The 13,222-nt window shown below is 50.2% G+C and overlaps 1 protein-coding gene across 3 annotated transcripts in view; it reads left to right on the top strand.

Moving 5' to 3' along the window:
• The window catches only part of KREMEN1 (kringle containing transmembrane protein 1), a 55,081-nt gene extending 42,066 nt beyond the window's left edge, over window positions 1-13,015 (top strand). The window contains exons 7-11 of one of the 3 annotated variants that reach the window (XM_036353545.1): window positions 334-495; window positions 1,623-1,707; window positions 3,236-3,392; window positions 12,424-12,546; window positions 12,914-13,015. In XM_036353545.1, the coding sequence (XP_036209438.1) occupies window positions 334-495; window positions 1,623-1,707; window positions 3,236-3,392; window positions 12,424-12,504 (485 nt within the window). In that variant the 3' untranslated portion in view covers window positions 12,505-12,546; window positions 12,914-13,015. Of the gene's footprint in view, window positions 1-333; window positions 496-1,622; window positions 1,708-3,235; window positions 3,393-6,734; window positions 7,305-12,423; window positions 12,547-12,913 lie in introns of those variants that run through there. The other 2 variants (XM_036353544.1, XM_036353543.1) reach the window with 2 other exon arrangements.
• Window positions 13,016-13,222: the final 207 nt, after the last annotated feature.

Here is a 13,222-nt window from a genome sequence, read left to right as displayed (position 1 = left end):
GGGTCAACAGATAGAAAAGACCAGGGCTTTCCAGGCAGAAGGAGCCATAGCTGCAAAGGCACAAGGTAGGAAATGATAAAGTGTTCTCAGGTGTCCACAGACAGACCAGTCAGATGATTAGAAGTTGACAGTGCGTTCCTTCTGCCTTCTTCAGGGCCAGAGCCTGGCAGGTTCTGCGTGGAGGCCAGTGGAGAGAATTACATCCAGAATTGGATCAGAGAAAACAGCCTTTCTACTAACCAGGAGCTCCACTATAGAACCAGTGCCTCTTCCTCCCTAGTTCCTCATTTTCCTTATCAGCTTTCCCCCAGTTCATTCCTTTTGATCTTCCAGCTGTTAAGGAAGAACCACCACAGGAGAGGCCCACTGCCAACCAGACGTTGGCCGAGGTGATCACGGAGCAGGCAAACCTCAGCATCAGCGCTGCCCGGTCCTCCAAAGTCCTCTACGTCATCACCACCAGCCCCAGCCACCCACCACAGACCGTCCCAGGTAGCAGTTCCCGGACACCATCAAAGGGGGTGGAAGCCACAGAGCTTGAAGGCAGTGTCCTTGGCAGTTACAAAATCAGAGTACTCTTGGGTGTTTCTCATTCCAAGGCAGGTTGGGGTCCTGGCTCTGTCACCATGTTTGTCCTGGCCTTTGAGGGACATGTTCTCATTAGCTTGACTCCTTAGTCCTTAAGGAAAAGTGTTCACCTCCATAGAGACAACATGTGTGCCTTTTGTACATTATGATTAATCAGCTAGTCCAGTGTTTTCTCACATTGAGAATATCTTTCTAGAACCCCAAGTTGTTGCTCCCTAAATTGGCAATTTCAGGAGCTCTACTTACTCATTCATTCGTTCAAAAGATACATAAGTGCTTTAATGGTACCAGATGCTATTCTAGGCACTGGACTATACAATGAACTGAATAAATCTTCCCTCCAGTGGTTTATAAGTAGGAAGAAAAAACAAGAAGCAAAATAAAAAGTCAGATAGTGATAAGAGCTATGGAGAAAAATCATGCAGGAGAAGGATAGAGAGTGGGTAATGGTCTTGTGGTTTAACTTGGTTGGGTACAGACTTCCATTCTCTCTTTTCTGCCAAGGAAATTGGGGCCTTTGTGAGCTGATAGAGCTGTAGCGTATTGTTAGCAATTACCGAGGCTAGAGATTTTCAGACTGTTCTCCAGGTCCCCCGCAGGACCCTCCATAGAAGGTCAGGGCAGAGAGCCTCTCTAGTGCTTGCCCCACGTCATTTGTTTGTGAATCCCGATAGGATTTCACTGGTCACACATCTCATTCCTCAGGCGAGGAAACTGAGGCCCACAGAGTCTCTGTAACTCATTTGTGGCTGCACAGTGGGTCCGGTAATAGAGACAGAATGTGCACCATCATTTTTGACTGAGTCCAGTGCATCTTGGACCACACCACCTGCCTCTCTCCAAGAGGGAGCCCCGAAGCCAGGCGAGGTGCTCCAAAGGCTGGACTCCATGCGGCCTGGCGCTTAGCTGCATTTGGTCGTCTTTCCCACTTGCAGGGAGCTCCTTGGCCAGACCTGCGTCTCTGAGCTGCCAGCCTCAGGGCTTCCTTCTGAAAACTGAGCTCAAGCAGGTCTGATGGGCCCTGTCTTTTGCAGGATGGACAGTGTATGGCCTGGCAACTCTCCTCATCCTCACAGTCACAGCCATCGTAGCAAAGATCCTGCTGCACGTCACATTCAGGTGAGTACGACGGAGCTGCCCAATGCCAGGAGCGAAGGCTCAGAGCTCCTTTTCTACGAGCTTTGTTTGTCTGGGTGAAAGCGTGACAGCAGAACATGACCCCAGAGCCCTCAGTCCTAGGGAACATATGACAGTGAGATTCCTCATTCTCTGGAGAGTGAGATGTACAACTGGACAAGTTTCACTGAGTCTGAGTGACTGTGTTTGCTACTGTGTCCAAATGATACAGTTTCAAGGGGGATTGAGACAGCCTGGGCATAAGAAACAACAATTTCCATGTTTTGCCTTGTGCTAGCCTTGAAGAGATCTTGATGCAGGAATAGAGATTGCTGGGATGGTACCAGGCACATTTCCCAGTGCCTTGTAGAAACCGGAAACATTCTTAGGAGGAGAAGCTAACATTTACTAACTATTCTTAAAGTCATTTTAAGGCAGTTATTTAAGAAGCTCACGGAAGCTTCATCCTTCAATTCTGACCATTTGGAAAAAAAACATTTTCCTCCTTTATTTTGCTGTTCAGGTTTAGCAGTTCTTCCTTCCGGGAAAGGTGCTACTGAAGTTTGTGTGTTTACAGAGGGCAGCCCTTTCTAATTTTTTCTGGACTTCTACTCTGTCTTCCCTGTGGCTCCCAGTGCAGCTCTCTCCTTTTTTTTTTTTTTTTTTTTTTGAGATATAATTGATATATAGGCTATCTGCATTTCAAGGCCTTCCTGAATGTTGGTGTCTAGTGAAAGCCACTTTTCCCTGACCTTCTCACTAGCCCTCAGCCACAGGCATTTATACATTAAGTGACGGCTCCTCCATTGCCCTCTGAAGGCTGTGGTCAGACTGGGACCACCCACACGCCTCTCCACCCTGCGCTTTACATTTTTCAGTGGAAACAGTGTCATTATTGTTTACTGAGCCCACTCACATGCCATATATATACTTTTTTTTTTTTTTAAGGCACAATTTACATGTTCTGGAAGCCTCTCTGCACAGTCCTGACCACGTGTCTACCACAATAGCAGGAGAGCAGGAGGCTTCCTATAGGGCCCAGCAGCTCACGGCACCCTGAGGCCCTAAAGTGCACTTCTGGCTCCTACCTGACCCTGGAGCCCCTCTGCAGCTTCCCTGCCACGCAGCATTGGTGCTGAGGCAGGACCCATTCCTGCAGAGTAGTTCTGCCTTTGCCCCGTTTTAACTTGATAAATGTAATTTGAAGAAAGCATTCTTCTATTTTTAAAAAATGAATTTGAAAACGCAATCTCTCAGGATAGCCCTTTCCAGATTGGAATAATTCTGCGAGTTAGCAAGTTCTTTGTTAAACTGAGCTGGAATCTGCCCCTCTGCACTCCCACCCCACAGGACGCATTTCATCGGCATAGTAGTCCTTCAGATCCCTAAAAGCAGCACTTAGGTCTTTCCCGTGACCTCCCCTCACCGAGCGTCCCATTTCATAGGTACAGGTCTCTCATGCGACGTAGGTTGTTTGGGCTGCTTTGTTCTACTGGGCAGGAAGAACTCTTACGTTATTTTTGTTTGACAGATCACATCGTGTTCCTGCTTCAGGGGACCTTAGGGATTGTCGTCAACCAGGGACATCAGGAGAAATCTGGAGCATTTTCTATAAGCCTTCTACTTCCATTTCCATCTTTAAGAAGAAGCTCAAGAGTCAGAGTCAACAAGATGACCGTAATCCTCTTGTGAGTGACTAAAAGCTCCCCCATGCCCAGGACAGGAGGTTCCTCTGAGTCAAGGCCACAGGGACCACCTCTCCTGTGGTTTCCTCTGATGAACTCTTCCCTGCCTCTCCCTCGGCCTCTTCAGAGGCACCTGCCAATGGACTGGGAAGGGGCGCCCTGCTGCAGGGGCAGGCGTAGCCTGGATTCGTCCTGCTTCATCAGCTGCACTTAAGAGAGAAACTCAACGTCCCAGGGTCTGGCCCTCCTGTGTGTGTGTGTGTGTGTGTGTGTGTGTGTGTGTGTGTGTGTGTGTGTGTCTGATCCAGGAATGGGGGTGTCAGGATTCTGGGGCTGAGATGACAAAGATGGTTGTGTCCAGCACTGGGTTCAGGTATATTCTAGATGACTGTCAGGTGGTGGGTAAGTGTAGTGTGCCTTGAGTCTTGCTTGCTTCTTCTCTGTTTTTTTCCACACATAGATCACTTTCTCCTGGTCTTTGTGGTTTAGAAGAAGGCCAGGCAGAGAATTCCGAAGTTCTCTTGAGGGTTGGCCTGGTCCTCTACTCCTGGGTATTAGCATCCCCAAAGCCCTAAAAGGGCCCATGCTCTGTGCTGACTCGGGCTTTGCTCTCTGGGTGCTGGATGAGAAAAGTGCTCCTCAGTCTTTGACAGCCTGAGAATGAGGTCTTCTGACCCCCATTCATGTCAAACCTGAAGCCTCCCACATTTGGGCTTCTTCCCATAGCTTGGTGAGCAACAGAACAAGCTTGTGGAGTGGTCGTATAAAGCATCCATGATTTATTCACACATGTGACTTCACTGAAAGCTTGTCTAGGTGCTCAGTAACTTCTTGTGGAATTGGATTTGACTGGCCTTGCCCCAAACGGCTGGTGGTGCTGTGGCACCTGAGCCAGGCCCTCATCTCTCCATGATTCTCTAAGCTGACTCTCAGTTCAGAAACAGGAATATGAATCTCATGGCTTAGCATCTGGGCAGCATTATGGAAGACAGGGTGCCACAGTCCCCCTTTAGCTGTCCCTCATTGTGAAAGAAGACAAAAACCCCTCACTGCGCCCATGTTCTCTGCGGCCCTCTCTGCCCCTTCTACGGGAACGGAATGGCTTGGTGGGGAGGGAGAGAGCTCTTACCCCTGATCCCACACAACCCTGCCCTGGTTGTGAGAGTCTGTCTCTCTGGTTTAGAAGTGCCCACCGCCCACAAGCAGCTTTGTCAGCAGCAGTGAGGAGAGCAGCCTGGGCCACTGAAGGCCGGGTCTGGGCCTTGGTCAGAACATGACTCTCCCTCAGGCACTTGGGCCTTGGGCCTTGCTGTGCCTCTGGCCTCCCAGGTTCCCTCTTTGCAGCACTTTGCCGAGTTTCCCCAAGTCCCTGAGCTACTGCCTGCCATGGCCCTTCCTGGGGTTCTGCCGCGTTGGCAACCCGTCTGAAACTGGCTGCTGCCAGAAAAGCGGGGCAGCGGGGAGGTATCCACAGGGAGAAGTGACACTTGGCAACCAGGAGAGATGCCAGGAGCTGGAGGCAGAGGGGCCTTCAGAGGGGGAACAGGGCCGTGTGTCCACAGGGGGGCAGGGGGGGAGGGGCGCTGCTCCAGGCACCACGTGAGACCCACCACAAGCATGGGGCTGCTTGGTGCTGTCTTCACGCTTTGATCTGGAAAGGCCGTTTCCCGGGAGCAGCTGTCCACAGACCCGGGGTCTGGAGACAGAAGTCTGTCCCATCGAGGACCACCGGAAATATACTAGCATGTGCAGTCTCCCTTCCAAGCTATTCCTGGCGTTTGAGGAATCTCCTCTCAAACACAAGTGTCAGGTGTGCAGTAACAAAGGGCGCTGAGCTGTGAATACACCCACATCCAAGGGAATGTGGGATTTGGCAAAGGGTTCGCCCAGCCAACAGGCAGCGCAGCTGCCTAAGACTTACTCTGGTCACTGGCCTTGGGAGCCGCCCGCCCGCCCCGCTCACCTCACACTGGTCACAGGGGCTAAGCCCCAAGCCAGTGTGTTGTCTGAGCGGCAGCAGAATCAGCCCTTTCTCAGAGATCCTGGAAGCGCTGGTGACGCCCCAGTGCTCTCCTTCCGCCGGTCCTGGAACAGCCCAGTGCCTCCAGGATCAACTTACTGCCCAGGGAGGGGCCACGGGAATCCCAAACCAGCTTCAGGACAGCATGGGGGAAGAGAGCCCTAAACCGTCGCAGGCTGAACCTCCACACACTCCTCGGCCACAGCCTGGCCATGTCTTGGTTGGAGCCTGTCAGCAACACCCCACAGAGGGTCCCCTGTGGCTAAGTAAACAGCTGAGAAAGCAAGAGGTGAGGTGTGCCCCCAGGAGGCACTTGGCCTTTTAAGACACTGCTCGAGAAGAGAGAAAGTGGGGTTGGAGGTGATTGGAAAGGGTGACCCTGAGAAAAGTCCATTACCGATCACATTGCGGAAGATGATGAAACAGGAAGGTGGGGGGGGGAGGGCTCTGGGGACCACCGTGGACAGTGGCTCTGAAAGCATCCAGTCCACAGCCTCTGCCCTGAGGTGGGTGAGTGGAGGAGGCTGCAAGTAGGTGCCTCAGGACCTGCGTGCCCTCCTCATCCCGTTCACTGCTGGTAGCCAGGCCCTGGCTCTCCGTGTATGTCCCACCATGAGGGAGGGCCACTGCTCTTGTTGCCTCCCCTCTCCTTCGCCGTGTTTCAGTGCCCTTGGCCCCTCTAGAAGGCACTCAGTGCCCGTGTTCTTCCCCATGTGTCGCTGCTTACAGAATAGAGAAGGAGTAGGAATGAACCCCAGGTACCTACCCCCACACCCCATGTCAGAACAGGGTACAAGGCCTCTGGGAATAAGCGAGGTAAGGTGAGCGCTGTAACTTCTGAAGTGTGGGCTCTGGCTCAAGATTCCAGTCAGCCAGAAACCCACGAAGATCAAAGCACTAGTGAATGCCGCCATCCTGGACCTCAGGCCAAACCTGTGGAGAAAGGCCTCCCCACATGCCCCATCGTCAGCTCAGGCAGGAGGCGCCTGACCCAGCTGAGGATCCGGCCAGGCCATCCCAGTACCAGCGGGCACACAGGCTGTCGCCAAGCCTCTGTGCGTCCCGTCGAGCACTTAATCCTCACCAGCACTTAGTGGATGGCCTCAGAGATCCCAGTCTCCCCTGCCTGCCGAGGCCACCCCAGGTCTCCCGCAGAGCAGGCCAGCTCCACGCCATAGCCCCGTCAACTGGCACCCTCTTGGGTTGCAGATCTCCTATGTGGTGTTTGATGCAGGCTATTGTTACTACCTTGGGAATTTTTAACCTTTTACTTGTTTCCTCTGGTGTCTTTGTTTACCTTCCTCACTCTTCTACCTCCTGGCCAGGTCTCTCAGCTTAGCTGCCCTGGCGTGGGGTATTTCTCAAACCTTCCAGCTGCAGCTGCCTCCCCTCAGGCTGGCCGGCTCAGGGGTGAAAGGGCCTCCCCCGCTGCCTACAGACCCAGGGGGGTGCCCATTGCACAGGCTTGTGTCTTGTGAGTCCAGCATACTCAACAAGACGGAAGTGGAGTGTGGAAGAAAGTCCGAGGCAAATCTGCTTCAGAAAGAATGTGTCTTCGGGAGCACGTGGCGGGGAGCTGCCATCGCAGGGGTCACGCAGCGTCCAAACCTGCCCACGTCCAGGCTCACCTTCCTGTGGGGATCTTGACTTTGGATGACAAGGCTTTATTTGTAAATATGCTCTTAATATGCAACTTTGAGAATAAAATAGAAACATCATGTATTTTAAAATATAAGATGAAGTGTGACGCACTGTATACAATTTAATATATATTTTTAGGGGTTTTGTTATTTAAGAAAATGGAATGTAATGGTACTTAACTTTTACAAAAGAGAGAAAAATGTTATTTTTACTGCCTGGAGAAAATAAATATTCTCATTGTTGTAGAAATGGGATGGGCCCTGTCTTGTCGTCTTTATGGGCGCCCCTCCCCCCCCCGGACCCCAAGAACGGTGTCGCGTGCAGGGAGACCCTTGCTCTTCCTAACCTGTGCCCATGCCAGGCCGCACTGTTGGCTCAGTTTTTCCCAAGTGTCTCCAGGTTCCCTCAGGTCTCGCCGCAGCTCTGACCCGCAGTGATCTTCAGCTGGGAAGATCCGAAAGAGTTGGAATTCCAAATCTGCATGCCAACCCGGTGAGACGGGCGGTTCTCGGGGACAAGCACGAGGCTCTGCACTCAGAAAAACTTAGGTTTGAATCCACCTTGAGGTGGTCAAACCACTTCTCCGTTTCCCCTCCCTGTAAATGTAATAATATCTGTGCCCCAGAAGGTAATGAAGATGAAGTGAGAAAAGATGTCTAAAACACTCACGTAGTTACTATCCCAGGTGGAATTCGTCTTGCCTCTCAGAGCAGCCAGCTCTTCCTCTGCCCACGCTCCTTTGTAATAACATCAATGGAATCTCTGTGAGTTGCCCGCTCTGCGCCCAGCTCTCTCCTGTCAGGCACTGTGTGTACCCTGACAGCCCTTTCTACAGGTACTGTCGCCCTGTTTCGCCAGTGAGGAAACGGGCTCAGAGAGCAGCGTGGGGTGGTAATGGAGAGCACAGCCCTAGAGTCGGCCTACAGGATTCCGCTCCCCCCACTCACTTGCCGAGGGACCAGGAAGTGTAAAACAGGGAGGCTTCGGAGGGTTTCGGTGGAGGAGTGACAGCAGATTCCTAGTTGAGAGGGATAGGCACTTGCATTAGGAAAAACAGATTGGAGTGGGTAAGACCGAGGGTGAGGAGGCCCATCAGAGCCTCGGAGGTACACAAGTGAGAGACTTGGGCGACCCGACCAGGCCCCCAAACCAGCCCTGGAGGGAGGGGAGAACCAGGTGAGAGTAAGCTGGCTACACCCTCGGGCCAGGGGTCAGTACTCAGGGTCTGGGCTCACATCCCCACCCCACCGCTTATCACGTGACCTTGGGCCAGTGACTCAGCCCTGTGTGCCTACTTTCCCATCTGTCAGATGGGGGCAGTTCAGTGCCTGCCCACGGAGTTGTGATGAGTCATCAGTATCGTTTCAGCAAATGGTAGCTGTGCCTTGTTGTTGTAGAGTAGAGGTGGGGGGTTAAGAACAAGGAGACGTGTCTAGGATACAGCTCACATGTATTTCAATGGTTAATACTAGAAATGTTTTCAGAGGTCTTTATTCAGAAGTCTGGTGATGTTTTGTGAGCAGAAATAAGCCTTAGGAGCCCGACTCCTGTCTATATCCTTTAGCCTATGGTAAAATTATTTTCATTATACTTCACGTAGAGTCGCAATTTCCAAGAACTTATCAACGACGTTAAGTGAGGACTTACTATGGTTCTCTGGCAGGCACCTTACCTGGACATGGAGTTCATGGTCCTCTCTTTCCCTCTGTCCTCTCCCCAGCCGACCTTGGCCTGCACCACAGCAGCCAGCCCCAGCCCTGCGGTGGCTGTTGCGATATGATGGCCCCTGAAAGCTTCACTCAAGTGTTTCTCTTCTCTGAACTTTCCTTCTGTCTTTCCCAGGAGCTCTTTTTGACTTTGTGAAATGTTACGTATAGTTGGTATACAATATTATATTAGTTCCAGGTGTACAGCATAGTGATTCAACATGTATATACTTTACAATGCGATCTTCACACTAAGGCTAGTAATCACCTGTCACCAGGCAGTTATCACAGTGTTACTGACTATATTCCCCTTCTCCTTTTCTACCTATCCCCCCCCACACACACACACACACACACACCCTCCGCTCTTCTGGCAACCATCAGTTCAATCTCTTTCTATGAGGCTGCTGTTTTTGTTGTGTGTTGTTTATTCATTTGCATGTTGTTGTTGTTTTAGATTCCACATATAAGTGAAACCATATGGTATTTGTCTTTCTTCATCTGACTCTCTAGTTCTATCCATGTCACAAATGGCAAGATTTCATTCTTTTTTTATTGCTGAATAAACTTCCACTGTGTGTGTGTGTGTGTGTGTGTGTGTGTGTGTGTGTGTATCACATTTTTATCCATTCATCTATCGATGGACATCTAGGATGCTTCCATATTTTGGCTATTGTAAAAGATACTGCAATGAACATAAAGGTGCATATATCTTTTTTTTAATTTATTGTTGAGAATCTTACAGATGTCCCCCATTTTTCCCCCATTGCTCCCTTTCAACTGGCTCCCACCCCAGGCCTTCACTGCTCTATTGTCTGTATCCATGGGTTATACATATATGCATATAAGCTATTTGGTTAATCTCTGCATATATCTTTTTTTTATTATTATTGATTTTTTACAGAGAGGAAGGGAGAGAGATAGAGAGTTAGAAACATAGATGAGAGAGAAACATCGATCAGCTGCCTCCTGCACATCTCCCACTGGGGATATGCCCGCAACCCAGGTACATGCCCCTGACCGGAATCGAACCTGGGACCTTTCAGTCCGCAGGCCGACACTCTATCCACTGAGCCAAACCGGTTTCGGCTGCATATATCTTTTTGAACTTTTCGGATAAATACCCAGGGGTAGAATTGCTGGGTAACATGGTAGATCCATTTTTGGTTTTTGGAGGAATCACCATACTGTTTTCCATCGTGGCTGCACCAATTGGCAGTCCTATCAGTAGTGCACAAGGTTTTTTCTCCACGTTTTCACCAACATGTTATTCATTGGCTTTTTTATAATAGCCATTCTGACAGGTGTGAGGTGGTATCTTATTGTGGTTTTGATTTGCATTTCCCTGATAATTAGTTGAGCATTGTTTCATATGTCTGTTGGCATCTGTATGTCTTTAGAGAAATGTTTTTTCTGTCCTCTGCCCATTTTTTTAATTGGATAGATTATTTTATGTTTCTGAGTTATATGAGTTCCTTATACAGTTTAGTTATCAACCCCTCATCAGATATGTCATGTGCGAATATATTTTGAAGGAAAATCTTTTCATGGCTGGTGGAAAACAAATGGGGTGGCCCACTAGTAAATTTCTTAGAGACAGCTTAGCCTGCAGCAGAAAACTAAATGCAGCCAGAATGTGCAGCTGTCCTGCCTGAAGCAGGACCAGGAAGAGCACCCCAAACCCATCTGCAGGGACTTGGGGCACCACTCACCTTAACCTCACCTCCTTGTTTTCCGAAACCTGAGAGATTTGGACATTGTAACACCCGCCCTCTGGGGAGCCCACACCAGGGCAGCATCAGCCTCGTCCTTTGTCAAGCAATCAAAGGCTCTTCTTCCTGTGGAGACGGAAAGGGCTGGACAAGGGTGACCTTGTCTCCAAGCTTGGAAATCACATGATCATCTCCTCTTCCCCCCTGGGCTGTGTGAGCCTGAAACTGCAGACCAGTCTCTGGGACTCTGAGAACTGGAGAGCTTTTGTTCCTCTGTGGCAGGGTCGGGTCCCTGTGGGGGATTGTTTTTGCTTGGCTGAAAGGGGAACTTGGGGAACAGAATATTTCAACCTCAAGAAGCAGCAACATTTGCTTGTAGCTGGAAGTCTTCATTTCTGGTCTCCAGCTGTTGTCTGGAGCCACCAGGCCCCTGCTGAATGGGACTACACCCGGCAACTGGGGGCTGGCAGCACTGGGCTCGGCTGGCCGTGGACCAGCCCGTGTCTAGGGGGCCCGTCTCCAGGACAGCCCTGGGGCAAGGACAGCCTCAGCCCTCCCGACGCTGGACGCTGGGCCCTGGCATGAACCTGCTAACTGTGGAGGACTGGGCTGGGGAACCAGGCCCCACAGAGGAGCATTTTAGGAGGAAAATAGATTCAAGTCTGAGGTCCAGGCTCCCTCCTCAGGGGGGAAAAACAGAAAGATCTAAAACAGCCCAGGCTTTTGCAACTGAGAAGTTTCAGATTTCACTTATTTCACTCTTAGGAACGTTTACCATTGTCCCTGTTCAAATGAGGCCACTGGACTTTTACAAACTTAACTGGGCACCCGCTATTTTGCACACTGATCATGTGACTGTTTCATGGACTTGCCTTAGTTGCTGGTGCCACAGATGAATTGGATCAAGAGCATTTGAGGGGTAGTCAAACCTCATATTTAACCTAATATGGGGCAGCTTTTTACGGGCCCCTGGGACAAGCTGAGGAAAGAGCTTTTGAATGTGCAAGGATGGGGATAGTAATTGCAATAATAACAGCAGCTAACATTTCTGCAGCCCCTACCAGTATGTGTGTGAGACCCTGTACTGAGCACTCAACAGACATTGCTGAGTTCATCCGCGTGACAGCCCAGCCTGGGGAACGGAGGCTCAGAGAAGGGACCCAGCCAGCAGAGGGCAAGGCCAGGATTCAGCCCGCTCCAAAGTCAGGGCTCCTTATTCCTGCTGCACTTCAGGCCCCTCGGGGCAGGCAGGTGGGCTCAGAGAGAGGCCCCAGCTCCCTAATATCTCACCCTCACAGATGTTGCCTCCAGACAGCCTAGAAAAGTACAGATCAATTTGCCTGGGGCAAGGAAGGCAGCAAACCTACACTTCTTGCCCTACAGCCATGGCTCAGAGGTTGAGCATAGACCTATGAACCAGGAGGTTATGGTTCAATTCCTAGTCAAGGCATATGCCCTGGTCTCGGGCTCATCCCCAGTGTGGGGCGTGCAGGAGGCAGCCAATCAATGATTCTCATCATTGATGTTTTTATCTCTCCCTCTCTCTTCCTCTCTGAAATCAATTTTAAAAAGTGTTTTTTTTAAAAAAAAAAACCTACACTTCTTTACCTACTGAGAACACAAACCGCTTTGAGAATCAGGTGAATATTATCAGGCCCCTCCACCAAAAGATCCCACCTATAAAAATCTGCATAGAAATTCTGGAAAGTTAAAGACCCCCCTAAAGCCCTCCATGGGCTTCAGGTTTAGAACCTCTCCATTAAGCCGTAAGCATGGGTACCTGAAAGTTAAAACTAGACCAAAAGAGGATAACAGGAGTATTAATATAGTAACAGGAATGATTGATACATTTAACTGATCACTTATTAAGTGTCTGGCATTTATTCTAGGGGTTGGTAAATGTTTTTCTGCAAAGAGCTAAATAGTAACTATTTTACTCCTTTTGAACCATATAGCCTCTGATCTCTCACAACTACTCAACTCTGCCCGCACTGGTTGTTGGGGGCCAACCACTAGAACCAGTGCCCACCCACTGAGACCTTCAAGGACCTCACCACTGCAAGCCCTGGGGCCTCCAGGTGACTCCAAGAGGGGGGCGGGGGGAGTGGCGTGGGGAGAGGGGCGCCAGGGCTCACACATAAGCAGCCACAGACACTATCTAAGTAAATGGTGGTTGTGTTCTGATAAAACTTAATTTATGGGCACTAAAACTTGAATTTTTTTTATCTCTTTCACATGTCAACAAATCTTGTGTTTTTGTTTTTGTTTTTTGTTTTACCCCAACAATTAAAACCTGTGAAAACCATTCTTAGCCCTTGGGTCATACAAAATAGGCGGCAAGCCCGCAGGCCATAGTTAGCCGCCCCCTGCGCTGTGCCACCCATCGTGTTTAATGCTCACAACCAACTGTATGCATTCAGCATTGTTATTATCCCCATTTGTCAGATGAGGACACTGAGGCTCAGGTTAATAACTCATGCAAGAAGCACGTGAGTTAGACCTTGAACCCACCGTCAGCTTCTTTACTTTCCTGAGGGACAAGACCCGGTGAGTTTGTGGAGAAAGGAAAGGAAAAGATGCTGGTGGGGCGGGGAAGGGGGACCCTAACAAATGCCTGGCAGCACCCTGGGCCCTGGGAGCATAAGGGAGGGCAGGGAAGAGGCTCTTTGCTCCAATGGCCTGCACTGCAGGGGTGGGTGGCTGGTTTCCTGAGCTGTTCCTCCAGACAGAGACCCAGATCCTGGACAGCTGGTG

This window comes from Myotis myotis, unplaced genomic scaffold, assembly GCF_014108235.1.
Source record: "Myotis myotis isolate mMyoMyo1 unplaced genomic scaffold, mMyoMyo1.p scaffold_m19_p_20, whole genome shotgun sequence".
In the NCBI taxonomy this organism is placed as follows: domain Eukaryota; kingdom Metazoa; phylum Chordata; class Mammalia; order Chiroptera; family Vespertilionidae; genus Myotis; species Myotis myotis.
This window is presented reverse-complemented; position numbering and strand designations above follow the sequence as displayed.